Genomic DNA, 26,440 nt, shown 5'->3' on the forward strand with positions numbered 1-26,440 from the left:
CATAGCTTCAGTAGTTGCAGAACTCACTTGGCTGGTTGGATTGTTTCAGGAACTCAAGGTTCCTGTCACCCTTCCCATTTCAGTTTATAGTGACAGTAATTCAGCCATCCAATTGGCCAACAACTCTGTGTTTCATGAGAGAACCAAACATATTGAGATTGACTGTCATTTTATCAGGGACAAGATAAAAAATAGCTTAATTAAGGATCTATATGTTCAGTCTAGGGATCAGCTTGCAGACCTGCTCACCAAGGGCCTGAGCCTTGCTCAACATACTCATTTACTTCGCAAGCTTGGTGTGCTGAACATTCTACACCCTGCAGCTTGAGGGGGAGTGTTTTGACTACCACATACACTGGCACATACACGACTACTTGTTCCATTGATATATAATACTGATAGGAGTAGTTATTCAGTTAGTTAGTTAGGCGACTATGAGTCAGCTGTATAAGTGGTTGAAGGTTGTTAGAGGTTGTTAGATAATGATTAATTAGTTACAATGAGCTGTCAAATAGAATGTTCTAGAAGGAGGTGGTTATTAGATATTTTGTATCCCTTTCACAGCTCATATAAGGCACAACATCTCACAAATCTCAGATGGTAACATAAGTTTAAAAAGCAGTTATAATTTTGATCTTCTCCTCTTCTTAGCTCCATCAATGGAGTCTTAGCAAGTATTTTCACAAATATATATATATATATATATATATATGAAAATAATTTTAAGCTTGTATACATAGTATAATTTTCCACCGATGGGGGTTCGAATGAACCCCTCACTATGAGCTGGATCCACCACTGAATACAGGTATATGATCCCAAAATTCATTTATATAAACTACAAGATTTTGGCAAACGAAATGAAGGGAGGACAAAGGGGTGGGATAGAAGTGTGAGGTGGGGGTATAGGGGGTTGTGGATGGATCGAGTGCATTAAAGGGGTGGGATAGAAGTGTGAGGTGGGGGTATAGGGTGTTGTGGAGGGATCGAGTGCATTGGAGGATAGGGAGGAACGAAATCTCACTTATGAAACTTGATTTTTCTCTTTCATTTGAGAAGTTATTTCCTCATTTTAAGAAATGAGGAAATAAGATCTTTGGTCCTTTTATAATTTGAATAGAAGATTGAAAATGGAGATCACTTAAGTGTAAAAATGAAGATCTTTTGAAAAAAGGACATAATTAAAAAAAATCTGTGAAGAGCTAGAAAACAATCTCGTCCGAAAGAGAATATTTCTAAAAAATTTTGATCAATGAAATAGAAAAAAGTTAAAAACATTTTCTTACGTCTATACCAATTGTATTTGGTAGTTTCTAATGTGCTCATATTTGATTGGTCAAATTTCTTGAAAAAGAAAAAAGACAAGTTATTTAAAATTGAGTAAAATGGCTTTCCCGAATTCAAAGATAACGTAGAGAAGCACAAGGGTATATATTGGACGCACATTTTAATTTTGTACCGCGTATATTAACGTGCTAATTATCTCATTTTTGTCTCTATTTGCCAACATCCTGTTTAAACTTTTTCTTCTGTCAGAGTTTATGAGATGTTTGCTAATTTGATTTCCTTGTTAAAAATAATGCTATCGGAAACCATCCATTTTCTTGGTATGATCAAAAAATGTTGGTGATGCAATAGGTATTTTTAACTTACTATAGGACTTGTTAATACGGCCAAAACAAACTATAATATAATCATGAAGATGCCAAATCTGAATTAAATTATAATTTTCATGAACATGGGTGATTTTGTCTCTGCATGCAAGTTAATAGTTTGAGTGAGAATAAGTAATCTTGGTTTTGTTGCAGAGTGTGTGAGTTTTCTTAATTTCTTGACTTATTCCAGCTTCCTTTTGCAGCATATCATGGAAGCTGATTCATGGCTCACTTCTTTTGATTGTTCAGTTTCTTGCTTCCAATCTTCAGAAAAGACTTCTTTTGTCTTAATTGTTATAGGATGGCTTAAGTTCATTTTTCTTTCACCATGTCCTCAGAGGATTCTGTTATCATCTGTTGACCTGCTTTTCTTGTTGGTCTTACTTACACTAGCAGTTAAAAAGATAAGTTCAAGATTTATCAAGGATGAAAATTCCACATCTTCCCTTGATAAACCTCTTCTAGGGGATGAAAGGGCTCACTTTAGGGTCACTTTTTGGTACCATGTATCTTTAGTTGTGACAGCTCTTTTAGCCATAACTTATTGTGTTCTTTGCATACTAGCCTTTAGTCAGGGTGTTCAATCAACGTGGGAAATGGCCGAGGCTTTTTTCAGACTAATTCATGCAGTAACGTATCTTGCCATTTTTGTTTTAATTGTACACGAGAAGAGATTTGCTTCTGTTTCTCATCCCACGACACTTCGAGTTTATTGGGGGATGAGCTATGTTATAGTGTTTCTTTTCACGGTTACTGCTATTATTCGTCTATTCTTTTCGGCATACAATGTGGATTTGAGTATGAAAATGGATGATATAGTAATATTGGTCAGCCTTCCCTTGTATTTCTATCTTCTCATTGTTGCCATAAGAGGATCATCAGGAATTTGTAATACTAGCCAACATGAAGCTGCTGGAAACTCTAGGCTAGAAACGGATGAGTTGATTCTGATGGATCCTACTATGAGTGGATATGGCACAGCTTCACTATTCTCTAAAGCTGTTTGGATTTGGATGAATCCATTGCTTAGTAAAGGATACCAATCCCCTTTAAAGTTAGATGAAGTGCCTTCGCTTCCACCTGATTTTCAAGCTGAAAGAATGTCAGAGTTTTTCCAAAAGAATTGGCCTAAGCCAGTTGAAAATGTGAAGTATCCTGTACTAATAACATTGATCCGATGTTTCTGGAAAGACGTTGTAATAATTAGTTTCCTTGCAATAGTGCAGTTGTCTGTTATGTATGTCGGTCCAACTCTAATCCAAAGTTTCATTACTTTTGCTTCTGGGGATAGAACAAATCCCCACGAGGGATATTGTCTAGTCTTGATTCTGTTTGTTGCAAAACTAATCGAAGCTATTAGTTCACATCACTTTAATTTCCAATCTGGGATACTTGGTATGAAGATTCGGTCATCCCTTATCACTACTTTATACAAGAAAGGCCTCAGATTGACTTGTTCCTCCAGACAGGTTTATGGTGTCGGACAAATAGTGAATTATATGGCTGTTGATTCCCAACAGCTTTCTGACATGATGTTACAACTGCATTCACTATGGATGATGCCATTACAAGTTGGAGCTTCATTTCTTCTCTTGTACTATTACATGGGTGTTTCCGTGTCCGCGTCATTTCTTTTGATCGTTGGAGTCGTGATATTTACAGTGTTGATGACACACAAAAACAACCAGTTCCAATTCCAATTGATGATGAAGCGCGATTCAAGAATGAAGGCTATAAATGAACTGTTGGGCAACATGCGTGTTATCAAGTTTCAGGCATGGGAAGAACGCTTCAAAGAAAAAATTCAATCTTTACGTAATGAGGAATTTAGCTGGCTTAGTAAGCTCATGCTCGTGACTTCTTGCAACTTATCAGTCCTGTTGAGTTTGCCGCCAGTTCTTGCAGCTCTTACATTTGGAGCTGCAATCATTTGCAAAGTCCCTCTAGATGCTGGCACAGTATTCACAGCAACAACAGTTCTCAGAATTATCCGGGATCCTGTAAGAAACTTCCCGCAGTCCCTTATGTCACTTTCACAAGCCATGGTATCACTAGGTAGGTTAGATGGATATCTGACAAGCACTGAATTGGATCAAACAGTAGTCGGACGAGGAGAAGGTTGTAGTGACAGGATTGCAGTGGAGGTTAAAGATGGGATGTTTTCATGGGAAGATGATGGTGATCAGATTTCCCTGAAAGACATAAATATTGAAATTCGAAAGGGGGAACTTGCTGCAATTGTTGGAAAGGTTGGATCAGGGAAGTCTACCTTGTTGGCATCAATTCTTGGTGAACTTCACAAGTTATCAGGAGAGGTACAATCAACTTTTCTCTTCATTATACTCTCTGAATTGTTACTGCTAGTCTATTATAGTTCCTTACACTTGTCCTTCCGTTATAGGTCAGTGTCTGTGGAAGCGCAGCTTATGTTGCTCAAACCTCATGGATACAGAACGCTACAATCCAAGAAAATGTCTTGTTTGGTTCACCAATGAACACTAAAAGGTACAACGATGTACTACGGGTTTGTTCCTTGGAGAAAGACTTGAAAATTCTGGAACATGGAGATCAAACTGAGATAGGAGAACGAGGAATCAACCTTAGCGGAGGCCAGAAGCAGCGGATACAACTTGCAAGGGCAGTATATCAGGACTGCGACATCTATCTTCTAGATGATATATTTAGCGCTGTCGATGCACAAACTGGGTCAGAAATATTTAAGGTCACTCCAATCGATACTTCATTTCTTCTAGTGCTTTTTATTTTTTTTGCATAGGTTGCTACATGAAATCTGCCCGTGCTACAGCTTTTGAGGGTAAGGTCATGTATCCGTGAAAAAAGAGTAGGAAAATAATTTCTCTTGCATAATTACTACAGTAAAATCTTTGAATGAGGAAGAACTATGCTTCATAACTGATATCATTCTCTGCAGGAATGTGTAAGGGGAATTTTGAAGGATAAAACTATTGTTCTTGTCACTCACCAAGTTGACTTCCTTCACAATGCAGATCATATATTGGTAAGCACCACATTGACTTACTTTGTATAGAAACACGATCAAGTATATCAAAGGCTTTAGTATAAATTCTAGTACCTTCAACTACTATATTGGCAGGTCATGAGAGATGGTAAGATAGTGCAGTCAGGGAAATATGAAGAGCTTCTAGAATTGAGAATGGATTTTGGTGATCTTGTTGCTGCACATGGGAACTCAATGGAGCTTGTAGAAAATAGCACTGGTGAGAATTTTCCACAAATGCCAAGATCACCTCATCAACTAACTCCAAAATCACCCCAGAAATATCAAGAAGAAGCCAATGGTGAAAGCAGTTCTTTAGACCAACAGTCAAAGGTTAGCTCCAAGCTTATCGATGATGAAGAAAGAGAGACTGGTCATATAAATTTTGATGTCTACAAGCATTACTGCACCGAGGCTTTTGGATGGTGGGGAGTAGCAGCTGTAGTAATCATTTCTGGAATTTGTCAAGGGTCCACTATGTTGAGTGACTATTGGCTAGCATATGAGACTTCAACGGACCATATATTCAATCCTTCTCTATTTATAGAGGTTTACTCATTCATAGCTGTCATTTGTTGCATTTTTGTGGTCGCCAGATCATTTTTTGTCGCGTTCTTGGGTCTCAAAACAGCTCAACGTTTCTTCGATCAAATTCTCGATAGCATACTGCATGCTCCGATGTCATTCTTTGACACTACTCCTTCCGGAAGAATATTAAGTCGAGTGAGTCCTGCTCCAAACTCTGGTTTATGATATTGTAGAATCTTTCTTCACTGATCTAACAAATGATTTTGTTTTTCAGGCATCAACTGATCAGTCATATGTTGATTTTCTGATCCCACTATCTCTGAGTATAGCGCTTATGATGTACTTTACAATGGCTGGCATTCTGTTCATAACATGCCAGAGTGCTTGGCCAACTATCTTCCTCATAATCCCCCTCGTTTGGCTTAATATCTGGTACAGGGTAAGAGAACTTCTGACTGGATTTTAATTGTCTATATTGCTATTCAATTATTTAATCCTCCGCAGTGAGTGAGAGTTAATCTGATCTCTATTGTTTTATTTCTTCACTATTCATATACTTGGCCAAATGTTGCAGTGAATGTCCTAGCTGGTTTCTTTTAACTGCCACCATGATATGCTGCATCGCCTATAGGGCTATAGCATTATATGTTTATGCTAGATGTAGTGGGAAAATTTATGATGTAATAGAAGGCCCAGCAGACATCAAATTCTGATTTCCAGGTGGTGTAACACAAAATATTTCAATGAAATCAAACAGTTTATCCTTAAACAATTACAAAGTCATACAGACCTAATGCAATAGTTGATGCACTACTATTGCATACGTATTAATTTCTTTTCCTTTTTTTTTTCATCTGGCATACAGAGATACTACATTGCATCCTCGCGAGAATTAACCAGACTTAGTTCAATCACCAAAGCTCCAATCCTCCATCATTTCTCTGAAACCATATCAGGTATCATGACTGTGCGGTGCTTCAGAAAGGAAGATAAGTTCTTTCAAGGAAATGTTGACAGAGTCAATGCTAATCAGCGGATGGATTTCCACAGCAATGCATCAAATGAGTGGCTTGGTTTTCGCCTAGAGTTTATTGGTAGTATTTTGATCTGCATTGCCACCATTTTCATGGTCTTACTACCAAGCTTTGTTATCCCACCAGGTAAAATTCTTATTTCTAGGTGTCATGTTGGTTATTGATGAAATAAATATGGATAGATATAGTTTTAACTTGTAAAGTTATGTTAATATGTCCATGTTGTGCCGGTACTGACATGAATCTGTTTCAGTAGCAAGGAAATTACAGTTAGATCAATAGTTCAGGGTAAAATTGTGGAGAATTTATTGTGCTTTGACCCTAAATCTCATTAGTTCATTTGATCTGCTATTAGAATATGTTGGCTTGGCACTGTCTTATGCACTGCCTCTAAATGGTGCGCTCTTTTGGTTGGTATTCTTGAGCTGTACGGTTGAGAACAGAATGGTTTCAGTTGAAAGAATAAAACAGTTCACAAGAATACCATCAGAAGCTTCATGGAGGATCACAAATTGTCTTCCATCTTCAGGTTGGCCCTATCAAGGTGACATTGAGATCAAGAACTTGAAGGTAATACTAGAATGACCGCCTAAGTTTTATCAGTTCGTTTGTCATTTTTCTAGCTTCTTTGTCTTGTCACAAAGCTTCATTTTTTTAAGATTGCTTGTAACATCAATAAGATTTTATCACCCTTGTGGTGTCTCTCCAACATCTGAATGCCTTGAAAATAAAATAACACATTTATCTTTGAGCAGGTTCGGTACAGATCCAATACACCACTTGTTCTGAAAGGAATCTCTCTTAGAATCAATGGAGGAGAAAAAATTGGCGTTGTTGGCCGAACTGGAAGTGGCAAGTCTACTCTGATACAAGTTTTCTTTAGGCTGGTGGAACCTTCAGCTGGAACCATCATAATTGACGGTGTTGACATTTGCAAGTTAGGACTTCATGATCTTAGATCACGCTTCGGTATCATTCCTCAAGAACCAGTTCTATTTCAAGGGACAGTTAGAAGCAATATCGATCCACTAGAACAGTATTCAGATGATGAAATCTGGAAGGTATGTAAGGAATTTCCATCGAATCATATGATAGATCTCTTTTAGGAAAAAAAAGCTAAAACCAGGCCCAAAGAAACATATAATGTTTCGACTCATCAAGAACTTTAAGTTGTATACAATCTCATAAAGGCTTTTCTTTGACTTTCTTGTGTATCTCTAGAGTCTTGAACGCTGCCAATTAAAAGATGTGGTAGCAGCAAAGTCTGAGAAACTTGATGCCTCAGTGGTAGATAGTGGAGATAACTGGAGTGTTGGACAAAGGCAGCTCCTTTGCTTAGGGAGAGTCATGCTCAAGAATAGTAAGATTCTATTCATGGATGAAGCAACAGCTTCTGTTGATTCTCAAACTGATGCTGTCATCCAGAGGATCATCCGCGAAGACTTTGAAGCCTGCACTATTATCACCATTGCTCATCGAATACCAACTGTGATAGACTCTGATCGTGTTCTCGTCATAGATGATGGTAAGTTTTTGAAGGACTGAATAGAGCATAATGAATAGTTGATTGATTTGACAAGAGCACAACCTATCAAATTTTCAAGATTTTGATGATGTTGTGGTTTTGACAGGATGGGTGAAGGAATTTGAGAGACCAGCAACTTTACTTGAAACCCCATCATTGTTTGCCTCATTGGTTCAAGAGTATTCCAACAGATCAACTGGTTTATGAGTACCTAAGTTTGGAAATCAGCAAAATTTGACATGATTTTTCCTTTGTATTTCTCTTTCTCATTTCCAAATTTTGTCGTCAAATTGTTCTTAGATGAATGATCATTAACGCGATATTTTTCTCAATTAATGAGTTATTTGATACTTTCTACGTTCCAAAAAAGAATGGCATTGTTACTAGCTATCTCAAAAACGAAAGACAATCTTTTCAAAATATCTTTTGATATTTTTAACTATAGTACTTTGTATAGGGTGAGAATTATTTTTGGTAATGCATTGGGTGAGAATTGATTGTATATATTTGGCACGCCAGAGAGAAAGCGAAGAGAGTCCAGGAAAGGCAGATTCCCTAGAAGGCACTCTCGAGAGAGAGGGGGAAGTGAAAATAAACCAAAGGCTAAGAAAGGTTCGGACACTAATGACATGGACAAAAAGACAAAGAGGGACGAGGGGTTCGAAGGATCAGGCGTGCAGACGAGCTCATATAGACCTGGAGGGTGCAAGAATATTAGTTGGCATGCTAAGGCATCTGCACATGGCCTCCAGTCATTGGTCTTAGTACCTCACAGGCTCAGTTGGAGCATTTTTATTGTGGAGAAAAAAATGAGAGAATTGAAAATTCTCTTTATCTCTTTATTTGATTATCAATCCCTTCTTAAATACAAGAAAGACAATAGTGTTTGCCTACTTTATATTGGCTATAAATTTCTTGGAATGCAAGTAACAAGAAAAGAAATTTAAATACTATGTATTTATAGCTCATATATTTTTACAGCTCAGAAGAGCAGAAAATTTAATCAGCTTGTTCTTGCATTTTGGGCCATGTTGGATTTGTAACCAATGAAGAAAATATGATAGATTTGAAAATTTTCTCATCTCTTTATTTGATTATCAATCCCTTTATATATACAAGAAAGACTATACTGCCCTACTTTTTATTGGCTATCAATTACTTGGGATGCAAGTAATATGAAAAGAAAGTTAAATATTATGTATTTACAGCTCATATACTTTTACAACTCAGAAATTTAAAAACTTTGATCAATTTGTGCTTGTATTTTGGACCTGTGTTGGGTTTGTAATCGGTGGCCTGGCCCATATACGTTTGTTTGCAACTGAGGCCAAAATGGGGAGTCGCAATTCCAACATCCCTCTCAAGTTAAAAAAGGAACAGGGTGAGCCCTAACTTGCTCATATTTTTATAGTGTGAAGGTCCGGCTAAGTGCTTCGAGTAGCTCCTTAGAAGGGACAAAGACAAGAAAATCAGACCGATAGATACCGTTGACGGACGAAATATCAATCTAGCTTGACATGTTTTGTTCGTTCGTAAAAGACCAGGTTCCGAGCTATATAAAGTGTGGCTTGACTATCCGAGTGGACAGGCATCAAAAGCTGAGGAAATATCGATAGATCAATAAGTAATCTAGTTAACCATGTTAATTCTGTCACTAATCTCCTCATTATTTTGTATTCTACTTCTGCAGAAGAAAGTTATTGTGAACTTTGTTTCTTTTACTTACAGTGGAAAAACATGTCATATAATGGAAGATTGCTTTAGATTAAATAGATTCTTGAGGATTTTTAGTTCACACATGGTGAAAATGATAAGAATGGTATGTTGGAACTTTGACTACACATTTTGGACTCAGTTTACAGACTTACCTGTATGGGTCAAGCCATCGATTACAAACGCAATACAGTCCCAAAATATAATAACAAGCTGATAAATTTTTTTTTGCTTTTCTGAGCTATAAAAGTATATGAGTTGTAATGCAAAGTATTTAATTTTCTTTTCCTATTACTTGCATTCCAAAAATTTGATAGCCAATTGAAAGTAGCGAAGCAGTATGTCTTTCTTGTATATATAGAAGGATTGATAATCAAATAAAGAGATAAAAGAAATCTTTCAAATCTGTCTCTCATATTTTATTCATCCCTTTAAACTTCTAATTGTACCTTGGGTTCTTTTCTGTCTGGTCTAGATCCAATTGTTGTGGGTAGTGCTGAGATGCTTTGAACTTGTTTCCCATTTTCATTTTGATTAAAATTATCAGCCATGGAAGATGAGGAATCGGTAGGAATAATGGGACTCTTTATAAGTTTCCCTTTGACTCTCATCCGGTAGAATTGGTGAATAAGCAACATTAGTGTTAGGCAAAGGTTTCATCATAAGAATACTCCTCCTAGCTTGAGTATATGTGTCATCAAGTCCCATGAGGAATTGTATAAGCATTTGATCCTCTAAAATTTCCTCTAATTTCTGTTTACTTTAACAAATTCACACACAACTGCATTTATCATGAGAATCAAGATAAGCTAACTAATCCCATAATCTCTTAAGCTTTGTGAAATAACTTACAATATTGTTAGTTCCTTGTACTAACCTGAAAGGTTGCAATGGGTTGCTCCTCACCTCTGGAACCTGTTCCCAGATAAACTCACACAACAAAAACTAGGAGAGATACAAGTTAAGAAGTGCACTAATAAAGTAAATAATGGACACAATAATTTTACGTGGAAACTCCTTTCTTAAGGGATAAAAATCACGACCTGCCTTAAGGATTTCTAAACTCCATTATATCCAAGCAACTTCTTGAATACAGACTCCAAGGATTAAACACCTAATCCTTTGTCTCCTAGCAATAACTCTATTACAAAAAGACCCAAGCAGTAACTATACTGCCACAAGCTCCAGCTAACTCTAACTGGACACACCAAGCTAACTCTAGCTTAAACAACCACCTAACTCTAGATGATTACAAAAAAAAATGTTTACACCTCAACACCTACAAACAATCATAAGCAAATGTCGGCAAAAGCTTAAGAGAACAGTACAAAGACTCAACTACAACAAGGAAATAAAATACAACTCGACGAACAATCAGTTTCCTGTTGCAAAGTGGAGTCCTTGATTCATAGCTTCAGAAAAATATCTTGTTGCAATAATATAGAAGGCATTGTTTTTCTTGTTGAGGAAGATGATCAATATAAAGTATTACACAAGAAAACTTAGGATTGATCCCATTGGCTGAGATAAAAAGGTGAAGCAACCTTTTCACTAACTTTTGTACTTTGCGCCAACTGTGACAGTTGACTGTATTAGTAACAGGTGAGCCCAACCTGGTCCCTAAGTGGTAGCAGCTTTGTCATCATAAAATCTTTAGAAAATAGGTCCCAACAAATAATTTATCAATCATCAAAACTAAGGACTTAACAATTTCCCTTTTGATGATGACAAACCCATGCAAGCTTCATTCAGTATCTTCAATTATTTAGCACATCACACAGCCTATATGTACAGCAAGATTTAACAATACAGGCAACGAGACTTTTGAAAAACCCGTTTCCCCAACCAATTCCCCCTATCATTGATATCTCTAAGCATTTTTTATTTTATTCTCCCCGAGTGAGAGAACCCCTGTCTAGCACCAATCATACAACTACAATACATCTCATTATATCAAATTATGCATAGTACATCTCATTTTTTCTCCTTTTGGTATCATCAAAAAGGTTAGGCAGTAAACCAGACATAGATAAGCAAACATGTTAACTCATGGCCATTGAGGCAACATTGACATGAGCAGGAAAGAAAAGACAGAAACAATAGAAGTGATAGCACAGGAAAGTTTTCATTTATTCATTGATCAGTACCAAAAGCCATTCCAAAACAATAACCATTAAAAATTTCATAATAACAATGTCAGGTACACATCAGAGACACAAAAGACTTAAGAGAACAAATTTTGATGGGGCTAAAGGAAAGGATGTAAAGGAGTAGAGACCAGGTTGGAAAGGAATCGGGAAGGACCAGGATCTTGAGGCAGCTATCTAAGGAGTAAGGTCATTTGTTCACCTTCTGTAGCATGTGCCTTATGAATTTGTTATGTCAAATCTTCATTCTTTGTAGTGAACGCTCCTACTCTAGCTTCCAGCTCCTTCACCCTCTCATGCAGGGGCAGCATTTTTATCTCTCAACTTTCCATTTGAACTGGTGTAGTCTTTTCTCCTTCTTTTACTGGTATAGACTTCATATTAGCAATCTCGGTATCCTTTTGGACTATCATAGCTGGCATGATATCCAACTCTTCTCTTAGGCCTTTCTATACATCAACCAGGTCAGATACAAGACTTAAATTTCCCACCTCCTTTTCTGGGTATGCAATCATTATCTTCTAGAGTCATAATGTTGAACATATGTTTGTTGAACCAGTCTTGCCCTTGCCACATTCGACATTGAAGTAGGTAAATACTTTGCTCAGCCAAAAACTATAAAGTAACCCATGTTTTCCATCTTTTGCGATCATAACTGTGATGATGTGTTCCATGAAAATCACTGGAAAGTTTACTTTCTGATATGTAGATAATACTTTCATGAGGTATAAATCAAGGCCACTCACAGTAGTTCTCTTATCAGACCTAGGAAGTAGGACCTTATTCAAAACTCAAACAACAACTAAAATTCTCCCTTGAGAGCCCTTTTGTTGATATTTTTATGTTCAAGTCATTAAGTGCACCATAAATTTTTAGAAACTCAGCAAACCCCTCCTCTAATTTTGTGGACCTGATTCCTACAATAGAAGACGCAGGGATTTTAGAAAGTGTATCTTGATCTAATCTAATATCCGCACCATTGACATGTGAGGTTAGATACAAACCATCATCAGAAATAAACAAGTTATGATAAAACATTCTCACCTCTTTTTCGTGTAATTGAGGCACAGACAACTCAAACAGGTGCTCCTAGTGCTGAAACTTCACCCAATCAATTATCTTCCCATTCATAGCATTCTAGCCACTGGTTCTAGATAATTAAGAACTGGGATCTGATCCCTTGTTAACAACCCTTATTGATCTCTTTCTTTTACTAGTAACAGTGAATATTGGTCTCTTTACTAACAATCCTTTTCCTTTCTTTGGTGAGGCAACCCTTTTTCCTCTCGCTTTCTTCTTTACAGTAGAATCATACTTCTCAATATTAAAATCAAGTGACTCATCCTCATAGTCACTCAGGACTTCAAACATATGCTCAATTTTACCATCCTCACTCTCATTGAATAAGCTATCAGTATCTCCATTTGATTCCTTACTATCTACCATCTTTTCAACAGCTGGTCCAACCGTAGTTATTTCATTTTTCTTTGGCAATCTTCTTCTTTTTGTGCTTTCCCTGTTACCATCATTGTTTCTAGATAGATTACAAATATATGGAAGTACTGTATCATCAGCAGCAGCCTTTTTAGGAAGGTCTTTTTGCCTCTTGGCAAGCAAAGTAGGTGAGGGTATTTCTCGCCTGGGGGTTTCAGCACTTAGGGTAGTCCGACATTGAACTCTTATTTCTTTACTCATGGCTGAAATTGGGGATAGCAAAATCTTCTCTTGAGCCAAAAGGAATGGAAAATATATCTCTCCCTTTCAATGGATGGGCTCATAGCTTTGTGAGGATGAAATAAGTAAAACCCCTTTTGGAATTGGATGGTCTGAGAATGATGAGAGAAGCAAGGTCTTGAAGGTTAGGGAACTAATGATTATATGAGATAAAGAGTTATTTCAAAATAAGAGAGAAAATAATCTGATTTTTACTTTATATAGGTCATAAGATAACGGTTGATATTAAATGATTTGATGAGTCTGATGAGACGTATCTGGTCAGATAGACGCGTCTGTTGGACTTAAATTACAAGATACAACCTTTTAGAAGAGGCAGGAGACTGACATGGCACATCCATTAAATATTTAAAATGGTCATTATTTAGGAATAGCAAGTGGTACTAACCTGACTAGGGATCCGATCCCTGAGCAATGTCTAAACTCAACCACTTTTATATCTTGTTCTTCTTACCACGGGTATATATCTGCAAAGATATAAGACTAAATCAGACATGTAAGATGTTATCTAACACGGATACATGCTCACTAATTCATATCCATGAGTGAAGGATCATGAGAGTCTCCTACATCCACATTGATTTCATCAGTTCTATCCCTTTTAGATTCATTCAACCAGTTCCCTATTGAATTTTTTCAGGGATAGTCCCTTCAAAACTTGAAATTGTCCTTTTGCTATTCGATATACAGTTCCACCAGCGTCAAACACACTCTACATCTTGATTCTAATATCAAGGAGATATGTCTCCATTATTGGCCTTTGGCAAAAGGTGATCTTCATATCTCCAATCATATGCTCTAACCAGCCACTATCATTATCCATGGGAACCCATTTAAGTCGGAGTTCCAAAAAAGGTGACAAGGGTAAGATTATTTTTTATCCAGTTTGGTAATCTTTGTTTCCTTCTTTTGAGTGCTGCAAAGTTTCTCCTTTCACTCAAAGCTGTAATCTATGCATATCCTTAGAGTGACCATCATTTCCACAATGGGTACATGAGGAATCATCCTTGCTCCTTGCATGTCTAGCTGAAGAGTTGGACTCATCTTCTTGTATTTTGTATCCTAAACCTCTTCTTCTACTAGATCCTTGGATGTTGAAGGTAGTTAGTGTTTGTGAAGATGTAGTCCACTTGAGAGCTTTCTCAAGTTCAGTCTTTACCCGAACTAATTCCCTTTCAACCATAGTGTTTCTATCAAGTGAAGCAGTCATATTAGCCTTGGTTTTAGCAAATTCTCTTTCCAACTGAAGTTGTATCATACTTCCTTAGCCTTTTCCCTTAAAATTCCACTTGATGATTTCATCTAGCCTTTTAGTCAGAAGATTGTTCTCAGAGGAGAAAGTCTTACAAGTTGTTTGATGCTCAGTCGCTTACACACTTAGCTCCACCATTTCTTCTTCACACTTAATTAAACTTTCTTCAGCTTTGCCTTCTTATTGATGAGTTCAGACACTTGGACACTCAACTCGATCACCTCTTTCTCATATTTTTCAAGGGCTTCCTTTAAATTTTCTTTGTAGTTGGCAAGGTTATCCAAAAAACTAATCAACATATAGGCAAGAGATCTCAATTTACTGAGAGAGTACACTTTCAGATTTTCTTTGATGTCCAAGAGAGTCACAGGTTTATCTTCATTATCATCAGTGTTTGTCATTAAGGCAATGAGTGACTCAAAAACTTGTGCCTCTTCTTACATTACCACCATAGAAATTTCCTTTCCTTGCTTTGATTCATTTGGTTTATCTGAATCACTTGATGAATCACCCCAGCAAGTTGCAAGTACTTGATTTGTAACCTTGTCAGCTTCAGCTTTCCTGTTATACTTCCCAGGGATATGTTCCTTGCTTCTCTCCTTCTCAAGATCTTGTTTGACATTTTCTTGTACTCAACCTTGAAATTGGACAATCTTTGATGTAATGGCTCAGCTTGCTACATTTGTGACAAGCACCATTACCTTTTCCTTCATTTAAATGCTTACTAGATTCCTTTCTTCTATATAGAGCCCCTAACAATTTCAAGGCCTTGAGTACCCATTTGGCTATATAAGTTATTCCAACTTCTTAAGTTTCACGAGTATCTTTTGTGGCCTTCAGAACTAAATTCCTTTCTTCTTTAGGCTCATCTTTTAACTTTACAAATTTTTTTAACATCTAATAAGTATTGAGATTACTAATGAGCTCATTCATAGCCATTTTATTCAGATCCCGTGCTTCAGTGATTCCATGAACTTTGCTTTCCCACCTTTTTAGAAGAATGCTCAAAAATTTCTTAACCTATTTGTGGGTTGGAATGACTTCTCCAAGACAGTACAGCTCATTAGTTACTGCAGTGAACCTTGTATGCGTTTCTTGAATGGACTCTTCCTCTTTCATAGTAAAAGTCTCATATTGACTGGTTAGCATATCCACCTTAGACTGCTTGACCTGAGTAGTTGCTTCATGGGTTGTCATCTCTTTAATAGTTAGACAGGCAAAGATCCTATTGTACTCATCAAGACCAATATAGCATACAAGTATCTTCTTAGCCTTGTAGTTCTTCTCAATCTTCTTTCTATTTGCATCATCATACTCCTTCGTGGTCTTAGGACCTAGGAGGTCACATTACCAACTTTTACTGCCCTTGTAGGAATAAAAGGGTCATCCTCTATGACATTCCATGGCTCAGAATTCTCATCCATAATGAAGTCATGCATTCTTGTTTTCCACTACCCATAATATTTACCATTGAATCTTGGGAGTCTAGTAGTTGACTGGCCTTCTTCTAGATTTAGAGAAGCGGCTATTTCTCAAGATATTTCGAAGGTGTTAACCTTTTTTATGGAATACCCGCTCTAATACCAAGTTAAGGGTTTCAATGGGCTTCTCCTTATATCTAGAACCTGTTTCCAGATGAACTCACACAATAAGAACTAGGAGAGATACAAGCTAAGAAGTGCTGGAATAAAGTAAATAATAGACACAAAGATTTTATGTGGAAACTCCTTGATCAAGGGAGAAAAACCACAACCTGCCTTTAGGATTTCTAACCTGCACTATAACCAAGCAACTTCTTGAATACATACTCCATGGATTAACCTCCTAATCCTTTGTCTCCTTGAAATAACTCTATTACAAGAAGACCCAAGCAGTAATTTGACTGCCACAAGCTCAAGCTAACTCTAACTGGACATACTAAGCTAACTCTAGCTTGAACAACTAATACACCTAAATTACATCTCTCTTGCAAGAGAGTAAGCGGTCACTATCAAATATAGAACCCAACTAGCTTGGGTGCCGAATCCCACAAGAAATACTATGTTCACTAAGTATTGTGGGCGTTACTGGACTGTTGATAGAAGGTTCCAAGTTAAAAAGGGAGTTTATGTTTGTAAATTTTATCTTGTTATTTGTAACAGAGAATGATCCAGAAGTGACTTCTATTACAAATAGTAATTCAATAGAGTAGACAAACTAGAGTTATGGTTACCGAGATGTTCAAGCAACTAGGGTTATGAATTATTTTGAATTTCCAATTAATCACTACAATTACAAGAGTTATTGAATCCTATAATTTACCCATTTGTTTCTCAACCTAAATATAGATTATCCTTCAATTCTCTTGAACTTAAAGAATACAGTAACTTATTCAATGATTCTCTCATGTGGGTTGATCCCCTTAAGGCATCAACCCTTAACCCAAAGGTCAAAGCCTCTAGATTCCACGTAAACCTCTTCTTTTCCCAACAAACACTTTTCTATTCGAACAAGTGATGTTATTGGGCTCACCCTTCAAGTTTGTAACCAATAAAGGTCAATATTGTGAAGAAGGGTTTATGCAACCTTAGTTAATCATGGAAATCAAACATTCTCACAACCCCAATCAGCTTTTTACATCAAGGCTCCCATAACCCTAGTTATGAGAGCTTAACCACACATTTCTATAGAAGAACAAGAACGAGTCATTATATTTCTCATAAATAGATTCAAAAAAATACTTACAAGGGATTAAAGATTTCTTCTTGAATCTTCAGAGGAAAAATATGAATAATAGATTTAGATTCATACTTCTAGCTGTTTCTCAGAGAATACTACTTAAAATAATGTTCAAAATTTGGAAAATATGACAAAAGATATGAAATAAAACCTAAAACTGTTATTTATATGTTCCCAGGTACAGAGGATTTAAAATTCAAAATAAAAAAAACCACGTCCAAGTTAACGGTCAGGACGGCGGCCCGTCGGAAGACTAGCGGTCCGTTGTATGGGCCATCACTGATGGACCTGGAATGTCAGGTTCTGTTTAGGGTTGATGGTCATGCTGGTAGTCCGTCATGTGGTCCGTCGTTAGATCTTCTGGAAGCTTAAGTTCTAGTGAAGCCTGACGGCCAAGTTGGCGGTCCGTCGAAATATTAACGGTCCGCCACTTGGACCGTTGCATGAGTTCTTCACTTGGAGCATTTTGTTTAGCTCTGATGGTTACTTCAGCGGTCCGTCACATGTCTGACGATCCGCCAGTTGGACCGTCAGTGACCTTTTTCTGCTATTTTTCCAGATTTTTCCTTCAGCTAACTCCTTACCGTGAAAACACTCAAATCCAGTATTAAATACAAAATCAGTTGCTTGAAAACATACAATTATCCTAAGAAAAAAATGTAAAATGTTCCGTCATAAGCCGGAACATCAATACCCTCAACTTAAGGCAATTGCTTGTCCTCAAGCAACTCAGAAGCAAATTGCATACATGGATAATACAATGACAGGCAATCACCTATTAAACTAGACTTAGCATAACCATTCACTTGTCAATTTCCTCATATAGTTTCAACACATTAGGATCTACAACCGGCATTTATTCAATATCAGTACACATACAATCATGGGCATCATATCCTAGAGAGACCAGTAAAACTAAGTGAAACTCAAGTTTCCCCCACAGCAATGAAGTCCACCACCCATTATATTTTGTGGATACAATATAAACTCTCACAATTAACAAAGAAGTTACGAGCATAGTACACATACCCATAGGCTTGCCCTTGTCATCTAATGCCCCCTTTGTAGTTGATTTCCCAAGATCAAGTAGGTTTTTTCTAGGCTTGTAATGAGTTTTCAGGCTAGGTACGAAAGGATTTAGGGAAAAGTGAATCAACACTAGGGTTTAACTCTCTTTTACCCTTGAATTCTACCTACCATGGCTATTACTTTACAAGCTCACTTACCCATCTCTTATTCATTCACACTATACCATAATTTCCCTTTATATATATATATATATATATATATAAGCATCATCCACCCTCAACTTATGTTGATGCAGTCAGTCAAGGTGCACAATGTCTTGAATAGACCAGGTCCAGATGCTTTAAACTAAGTTTTAAATCAACTTTCCATTAGACAACTGATATTTTGATAATAGCCACCCTCAACTTAGGTGCTTTGCCTAAGTTTAGGTACACAATGTTGAATATTGGACCAAGGCCAGAGTTAGATGTTAACAACCTAAAGAGATTTAATTAGAGTTATTGGTGATGAAGAAAAATTACTACAAGCTTAAACAAGGGTTCAAAAATGGAAAAGTCTTTTTGGTAGGGTTAATTATTTTGGCTAAGTGGACTAAAAATACAAGGAGGCCTGTTATCACATCTTATTCCCTCAACCACAAAACAACATCAATGAACCAGGCAAGTTCTAGGTATTACACTATGTAAGAACTACACAAATACTCACACTCATTGGCAACTGAGTCAAACTCATTCTATTTCTCTTAGAATTTCTGTCACATGATCATGCACATCTTACATGTTAATGCCAATAATAGAATCACTAAAGGTTGCTCACATATGCTAAATGAATAGAGTAAATAATCACACATATATGTCCATTGCTTTATGCCAACATCATTCATCATCCATATATACAACAAGATGCTAAAAATAAAAGACATTTTATAAATAAGCATTAACAAACAGATATTTACATCACAACCTAAGAAAATAAAATGCAATCCTAAACATGTCGATTCTCCTAAATAGCACATGGGAGGAAAATAACATCGGAAATAAAAAACCCCATGGTACAAGAACACCCCCCACAGAAAAATACATGCTTTGTCCTTAAATGAATAAAATTTAAGTACATAGAAGGGGAAATACTTGTAATGCCTCTTATTCATCTGAGGTGTCTGTGAAATGTGGTGAGGCTCTAGTGTCCTCACCTGTTGCAACATTGACCCCCATAGTGTTGGGGGTACTCATAAACTTATCCTTCGAAATCAGAGGGATCACATCCCAAACCGAGTTTGAACCTGCCCCTCTAGCTAGGGCGAAACTAGTATATACACCAGCAACTTTATCTTCTACTTTCTTCCTTCTTCTCTCTTCATATCTTCTCAACCTTTTTGCAGCTTTCTTCATGTTATATAGCTCTCTTTCTTTAAGCAGCATTGTTTCTCTCTTCCTTCTCCTAGCAGTTTTTCTTTCTGCACTCTCATCAACTTGCTTCTTTCCCTTATCTTTTAATGGATTTCCCATCAAATCAATGATTCTTTCATCTTCATCACTTATCAGTAGGGCTGGGTCAAAAATAGGCTGTTGGGATTGTCTGTTCTTCAATTCTGCTATGTCGGCCTGTGCCTACTTAAACTTTACCATGAACTTAGCTAGATCGGGAATGGATATTTCATCCAACCTCTTTTTAACACGTTCTTCCATGTGATCCATACTCAGTTGAATGTTATGGAATAGATGGGTTGCTTCTGCTATAATCTGATCAATAAAAGGCTTGAACTATGAAGCCCATGTGTCTAATTATTTCTGAAATTTCTTCTGCAACTTTACCGACTTGGCAAAGTTCTCCTACGTTAACCTGTATTCTACATAGGCTGCGCCACCCATTGGTGGCGCAGACCCTGACCCTGCAAAGGTACTTGGTGGAACATACTCAGGTGACATATATGTAGCGATGGGAAATGGCATACCTTAAGGTATTTATGAGGTATCCGGGGCTAGCACGGACTGAGTCTGGTAGGCTGGAGGCTTGGTGACCCTCATCTTGAACTTTGAGTGATCTTTTAATTTCTCAATGTCCTATTTATGCATAGCTTGAACAGTGTTATCAACCCCCTAAATCAAAGGCACACCTGCCTGCCTGCATAACTTTGTGATCAAGAAAGGGAACGGTAGTGCACTTTCCACTTTATAAGCCCTTACAAATATTTCATCAGAAATAATCTGGCTGAAATCAATTTTCAGCTCTGAGAGCAAACTAGCAATAAGCAAAGCCCTGTGACCATCCAAGTTTGCATCACCTCCTATTGGCATCAACTTCAATAGAACCACAGCATACCAAAACTTAGCTCTGAAGCTAAGGAAAGACATCGTTATATGCTCACGTAGGTTTGTTGCCCAGGAGGGATTACCATCATTAGTCAACAACCCATCCAACCAAGGTCTCTGAGTAGATGTGGAGGTTAGCCGGTATTCAAGATTAGGAACAGAAGGTGGAGCTTTGTAGTCAGGTCCAAACAGCATCTTATTAATTATTCGGGCTGAGATATCGATGTTAACTCCTTGGACTGGGACTGACTCCCTGTTTGGCAAGTCTAAAAGCTTTGTCCCCTTACGATAACCCTTCTCTACCAGCACCAAATAATTAGCAAAGAATTTTCTTACCTAATTCAACTGATATAAACCAGGTGTCTTGCTCATCTAGGCCAGCTCATACTCATTGAACCGACGCTTTAGTTTGGGATACTCATGTAGATCAGTTTTCACTATATGGTACTCCTCAGAGAATGGTCTTTTGATTGCTCTATTTGTTGTCAACACCAGTCCATCATAGAACTTGTCTCTTGCTCCCTCAAGTTGCCATCTGATTGCCTCCCTTATTTGGGGATCTTTATGCTTAATCACATTGGTGTCCTCAAGTCCAATCTCCACTTCATCTGCTTCATTTTGTACCTCCACATTAGTAGCCTCAGTTTCAGCCTCAACTGGCTTGGGATAAGATGTATCAACCTTTGCCTCATCGGGGCTCAAATTAGTACTGCTGGTGCTGCCCTCACTCTCCTCTTTAGACTAGGAAAGTGTAGGAAGTATCCTGTCTCTTTGGCGAGTGTTGAAGGCTGGTGCCTCCTCATTCTTGGCAGGTTCAGCTCTTCCTCATGCTCGGCTACCACCTCTGGTCAATGGAAGTTTACGTGCCATAACGCCTAAAAAGGATGAAGGAATTAGCTTGTAGATCAAACAGATTAAAAACAGTCAAAAATATGGGTTGACGGTTATCCTGATGGTCCGTCGATAATACGATGGTCCACCGAGCTGACCATCAGCCTTAACCAGTGAATACTGATTTGTCAGGTTCTTATGATGATCAGATTAGTGGTCCGTTAGGTTACTGACGGTCCACCGAGTTGTCCGTCGTGGCTATCTACTGAATAATATTTTTGGGTTTTTGAGACGGTTTATCTGAAGGGCCTATCGCAGATCTAATGGTCCGCTAAAGTGGCCATCGGAAATTCTTTTCAGATTATGGCTTAACTTTAACATTTTTTTGAACACCTGGTATACATCCTACGATTTACAACATTACAATGACATCAATTTAATACTTATATGCAAATTTTTCTACTTTAAACACCTGGGTTACTCAGACTTCGTCCAAAATACAGTATACTAGGGTTCAACGCTCAAAACATCAACAACAAGGCAAGAGAAGAAAGCAAGATAAAATTCCTTTTAAAAACATTGTAATCTTCATATAACTAAACTCATCAGTGAAACGAAAGAGAGAAAGATTATGATCATACCTTGATTTTTGCAGTGAAACTAACTTACAACTTCAGAGAATAAAACTAACTTAAGATTTTTTATCAGTGATTTATACTTTGGTTGTGATGAAGAGAAAAGAGAAGTGAGTTTTTTTTAAATAGGGGAGAAGAAAGAAGAGGAAAAGTCCTAGAGGGAATAATTGACTTCAGATTCTTTGAATCCAGAGGGAGTTAATCAGTTGCAGAATTTGAAGAGGTTGCAACGTACGTAACTACCCTATTTTATCTCCTTAAAAGCATTTAGGTCAAGTACGGTGGTTTAAATAAGCTTCAAACTTAACCCGATCTGACCCAGAACTAGGGTTACATTGATGGTTGGCCTGACGATCCGTCAGGTTTGCGATGGTCCGCCAGGTTGGCCGTCGCAGCTTACCAGAAACTGAGCAACTCTGCTTTATTGTATCGGACCAGTGGCGGTCCACCAACTCGACCGTCAAGCCTTACAGAATGTCTGGTTTTTTACCATTGCTTTAACGGTTCCATTGGCAGTCCGTTGGTCCTTCGACGGTTCGTTAGTCTTTCTATTGACCCCCTATCAACTATAAAACTCCTTCATTTCTGCATTCTCAGTCCTGCACACTTCACAAACACATCAAAAAGGCACAAGAATATCAAATAAACTTTAGCTTTTCTGATTGATGTAGAAAATAATAGAATTAGGAACTATGCTTACAACAACACCTTGTGGGTTGCTCCCACTAGTGCCTAATTTAATGTCTTAGCATGACGCAGTTATCTCGATTACTCAGACTTCATCGAGATAGATAGTAGTTATGTATTTTATCGAGTCCATTAGACCAATATACGACTTCATTCGTTGCCCATTCACTTTAAAGAAACTTCTGTCTTCATTTCCTAGTTCAACTACTCCAGATGAGTAGACTTGGTTAACTTAGAATGGATCCGACCATTTTATTTAAGCTTACCTGGGAACAGCTTCAGTCTGGAGTTAAAGAGAAGCACCCAATCACCCTTTCTAAATTCCCTTTCTGCAATTCTCCAGTCGTCGTACTTCTTCATCTTCTCTTTGTAAAGATCTGCCTATTCATATGTACTGAGACAGAACTCATCCATCTCATTTAGCTGTCCCAATCTCAACTGCATTGCCTCACTCCAATTCAAGTTCAGCCTCCTATGTGCAACACCGCTTGCATCACACATAATCTCAAACGGTTTGGCCGATCCAGTACAACAATAATAGGAGCGTCAACTAGCTTCCCTTTAAGGCATTCAAATGCCTTCAAGCAACCATCATCAAAGTTGAACTTAGCCTCCTTCTCCAAAAGTTTTCAAAGTGGATTTGCAATTTTTGACAAGTCCTTTATAAATCTCCGATAGAAGCCCGCGTGACCAAGCAAAATACGTACCCCTTTTACCAAAAAGGGAGGTGGTAGCTTCTCAATAACCTCGACCTTAGCTCGGTCGACCTCGATCCCCTTGGCTGAAATTTTGTTCCCAAGGACAATACCCTCCTTCACATGAAGTGGCATTTCTCCCAATTAAGCACAAGATTAAACTCCTCACACCGCTGCAAGGCTCTACTCAAATTTACCAGACAAAGCTCAAACGAATCACCAACCACTAAAAAGTCTTCCATAAACACCTCCAAGGTGTCTTTAACTATATCAGAAAAGATAGACATCATGCACCTTTGAAAGGTAGCAGGTGCATTACACAATCCAAACGGCATCCATTTAAGCGTAAAAGTACCATACGGGCAAGTGAATATCATTTTTTCCTGATCCTCCGAGGTAATAGAAATCTGGTTTTAGCCATAATACCCATCCAAAAAATAATACCAACTCCTTCCCACTAACCGATCAAGCATCTGATCCATAAAAGGTATTGGGAAGTTGTCCTTCAAAGTCCATGAGTTGAGCTTATGATAGTCCATACAAACTCTCCACCTAGTTACAGGTCAGAATGGAATCAACTCATTTTTCTCATTTGCTAAAACAGTCATGCCCCTTTCTTAGGCACACATTGGACAGGGCTTACCTACTTACTATCTGAAATGGGATATACCACTCTTGCATCAATCCATTTGATGATATCCTTCTTAACCACCTCTTACATAGGTAGGTTAAGACGGATTGGTGTTTAATTATTGGTGTGCAGTCTTCCTTCAATTGAATTTTGTGAGTGTAAATACCTGGAAGAATATCAATAATATCCGTAATAGTCCACCCTATCGCCTTTTTGTACCTCCGAAGCACTGAAATAAGTGCCTCCACTTGCTGCTCGCCTAAATCAGCTGCAATAATCATAGGTAATGTGCTTCCACTACCTAGAAACACGTACCAAAGATGAACTAGTAATTCATTCAACTCCAACATAGGTGGCTCCTCAATAGATGACTTAGTTGGTGGTGTTAGGCAATTTTTAAGATCCATATCAAGCTTCTTAGAAGTATAAGAGTATGATCCCATTCCCATTAAAGCACAAACAGTCTCTTCATACTCTTCAATGCCTTTACTATCAAAATTCATCAGAACTGCAGCTAAGGGCTCCACAGCAAATTTCTCCTCTATCGACACCCCTTACTCATCCTCATAATAAACATCAATAATAGAGAACACACTCATCTCCTTATGTTGCTTCATAGATTGGCACACGTCAAATTAAACCACTTTATCTAGAATAACAAAGTCTGCGAGAAATATAAAATTGGCCACCTTCACTAGCACATCATATAATATTCCCACAGGTCGCTTTACTAATCTGTCCGCCATTAGAAGTCGCATGTTTGTGGGTGTAGGATACCCCAAACCTAACTTCTTATAAAAATCTAGCGGCATCAGATAAATGCTCGCTCCAAGATCACATAAGGCCTTAGAAAAGTCAAGAGACCCAATAGTATAAGGAATGGTGAATGCTCCTGGGTCTTCCTTCTTTTGCACCAAGGATTTTATAGAAATAGCACTACAATGGTGGATATTATCTATCGGTTCATAGCTTACTGCTCTCTTCTTTGTCACAAGATTCTTTATAAATTTAGCATATCCCGGCATCTGCTCAAGTGCCTCCTCCAAAGGCACATTCATAGTCAACTACTTCAATATTTCCATAAATTTACTAAACTTTGTATCATTGGCCTTCTTCTTCACTCTATGAGGAAAGAAAGACGGTGGTTTTGGGAGAGTTGCCACAACTGTTTCCTTCTCCTTATCTTCTCTTTTTATAACTCATCAACCTGCTGATAATTAGAAGGAATATCAATACCATCTAGTTTCTCAGACTCCACTGGATAACTTTTTTCATGCTCAACATCCTCTTCGATCATATTTTCAATCACAGGTTTGCCCACAGAAGGTCCTGATAATACCTTACCACTCCATGTGGTAACTGCCATGTAAGAGCCATCATTACGAGAATTTTGAACTGTATTGCTTGGCAATGTTCCGCTCTTTCTCTGATTCAATATTGCTGAGAGTTGGCTTATTTGCTGCTCCAACTATTTGATAGAAGTTGAGTGTGAATTTACCAACTGACTCAAGGAGGAAAAATCACTCTTCATAGTAGTCACCTGAGAGTTAGTAGCCTTCCCTTTAATAGCTTCTCCATCATGTCCTTCATGGATATTTTGCCCGAGCTTATTACAGAATTATCTCGGCTTCCAGGAGGTACATATAGTCTGCTCCTATCATTTTTGTTCTTCCAATTCCCTTGATCGCTATCATTTTAACCAGCTTTGCCATAATAGTTCCGACCTTGATTTCCTTGACTATTGCCTCAAAAAACCCCTGATTATTTAGATAGTTCGCCTCTTCTTCCGAATCAGAGTCAGCTCTGCCTTGGGATGCAACAGCTTTCACCTTTTTTGTCTTTTTAGATTATAAATACTTAGTCAGCAAATCCAACTGCGTCTTTAAATGTGCCATATCTTGATCACATTCCTCCTCTTTTTTACGTCACTCTGCAGTTATACCAACAGACACAGTAGGGCTTGCTACCACAATATCCCTGATATGCCAAGCTCTACTTTGTTTTGTCATCCTATTGAGCATTTTTTAGGCTTCCAGAAAAGTGAGATCCACAAATGATCCTCCCGCAGCATTATCCACGACTAGCTTCATAATAGAGTTTAAGGCCCTATAAAGAGTCTCCATTAAATGGATAACAATCATATTATGATTCGAGCATTGCATCAGCTTCTTTTTAAACCTCTCCAAGGTATCGTGAAGAGCTTCAATTGGAAGCTGCCGAAAGTTGCTGATCTCATCCCTCAACTGTACTCTCCTCGAAGGTGGAAAGAACCTTTCTAGGAAAGCCTCTTTCAAA

The 26,440-nt window shown here is 37.8% G+C and overlaps 2 protein-coding genes across 2 annotated transcripts; one reads left to right on the forward strand and one right to left on the reverse strand.

Moving 5' to 3' along the window:
- The first annotated feature begins 1,823 nt into the window (after positions 1 to 1,823).
- LOC107842075 (ABC transporter C family member 14) lies at positions 1,824 to 8,180 on the forward strand. The gene is made up of 10 exons (XM_016685868.2): positions 1,824 to 3,970; positions 4,057 to 4,377; positions 4,588 to 4,674; positions 4,771 to 5,397; positions 5,477 to 5,641; positions 6,068 to 6,362; positions 6,592 to 6,806; positions 6,992 to 7,297; positions 7,458 to 7,761; positions 7,868 to 8,180. Exons 1-10 carry the CDS (start codon positions 1,865 to 1,867, stop codon positions 7,966 to 7,968), a joined length of 4,527 nt encoding a protein of 1,508 aa, XP_016541354.1. The 5' UTR covers positions 1,824 to 1,864; the 3' UTR covers positions 7,969 to 8,180.
- Positions 8,181 to 24,780: 16,600 nt separating this feature from the next.
- Positions 24,781 to 25,203, reverse strand: LOC124898666. The gene has a single exon (XM_047412414.1). It carries the CDS (start codon positions 25,201 to 25,203, stop codon positions 24,781 to 24,783), a length of 423 nt encoding a protein of 140 aa, XP_047268370.1.
- Positions 25,204 to 26,440: the final 1,237 nt, after the last annotated feature.

This window comes from Capsicum annuum, chromosome 1 (genome assembly GCF_002878395.1).
Source record: "Capsicum annuum cultivar UCD-10X-F1 chromosome 1, UCD10Xv1.1, whole genome shotgun sequence".
Lineage (NCBI taxonomy): Eukaryota > Viridiplantae > Streptophyta > Magnoliopsida > Solanales > Solanaceae > Capsicum > Capsicum annuum.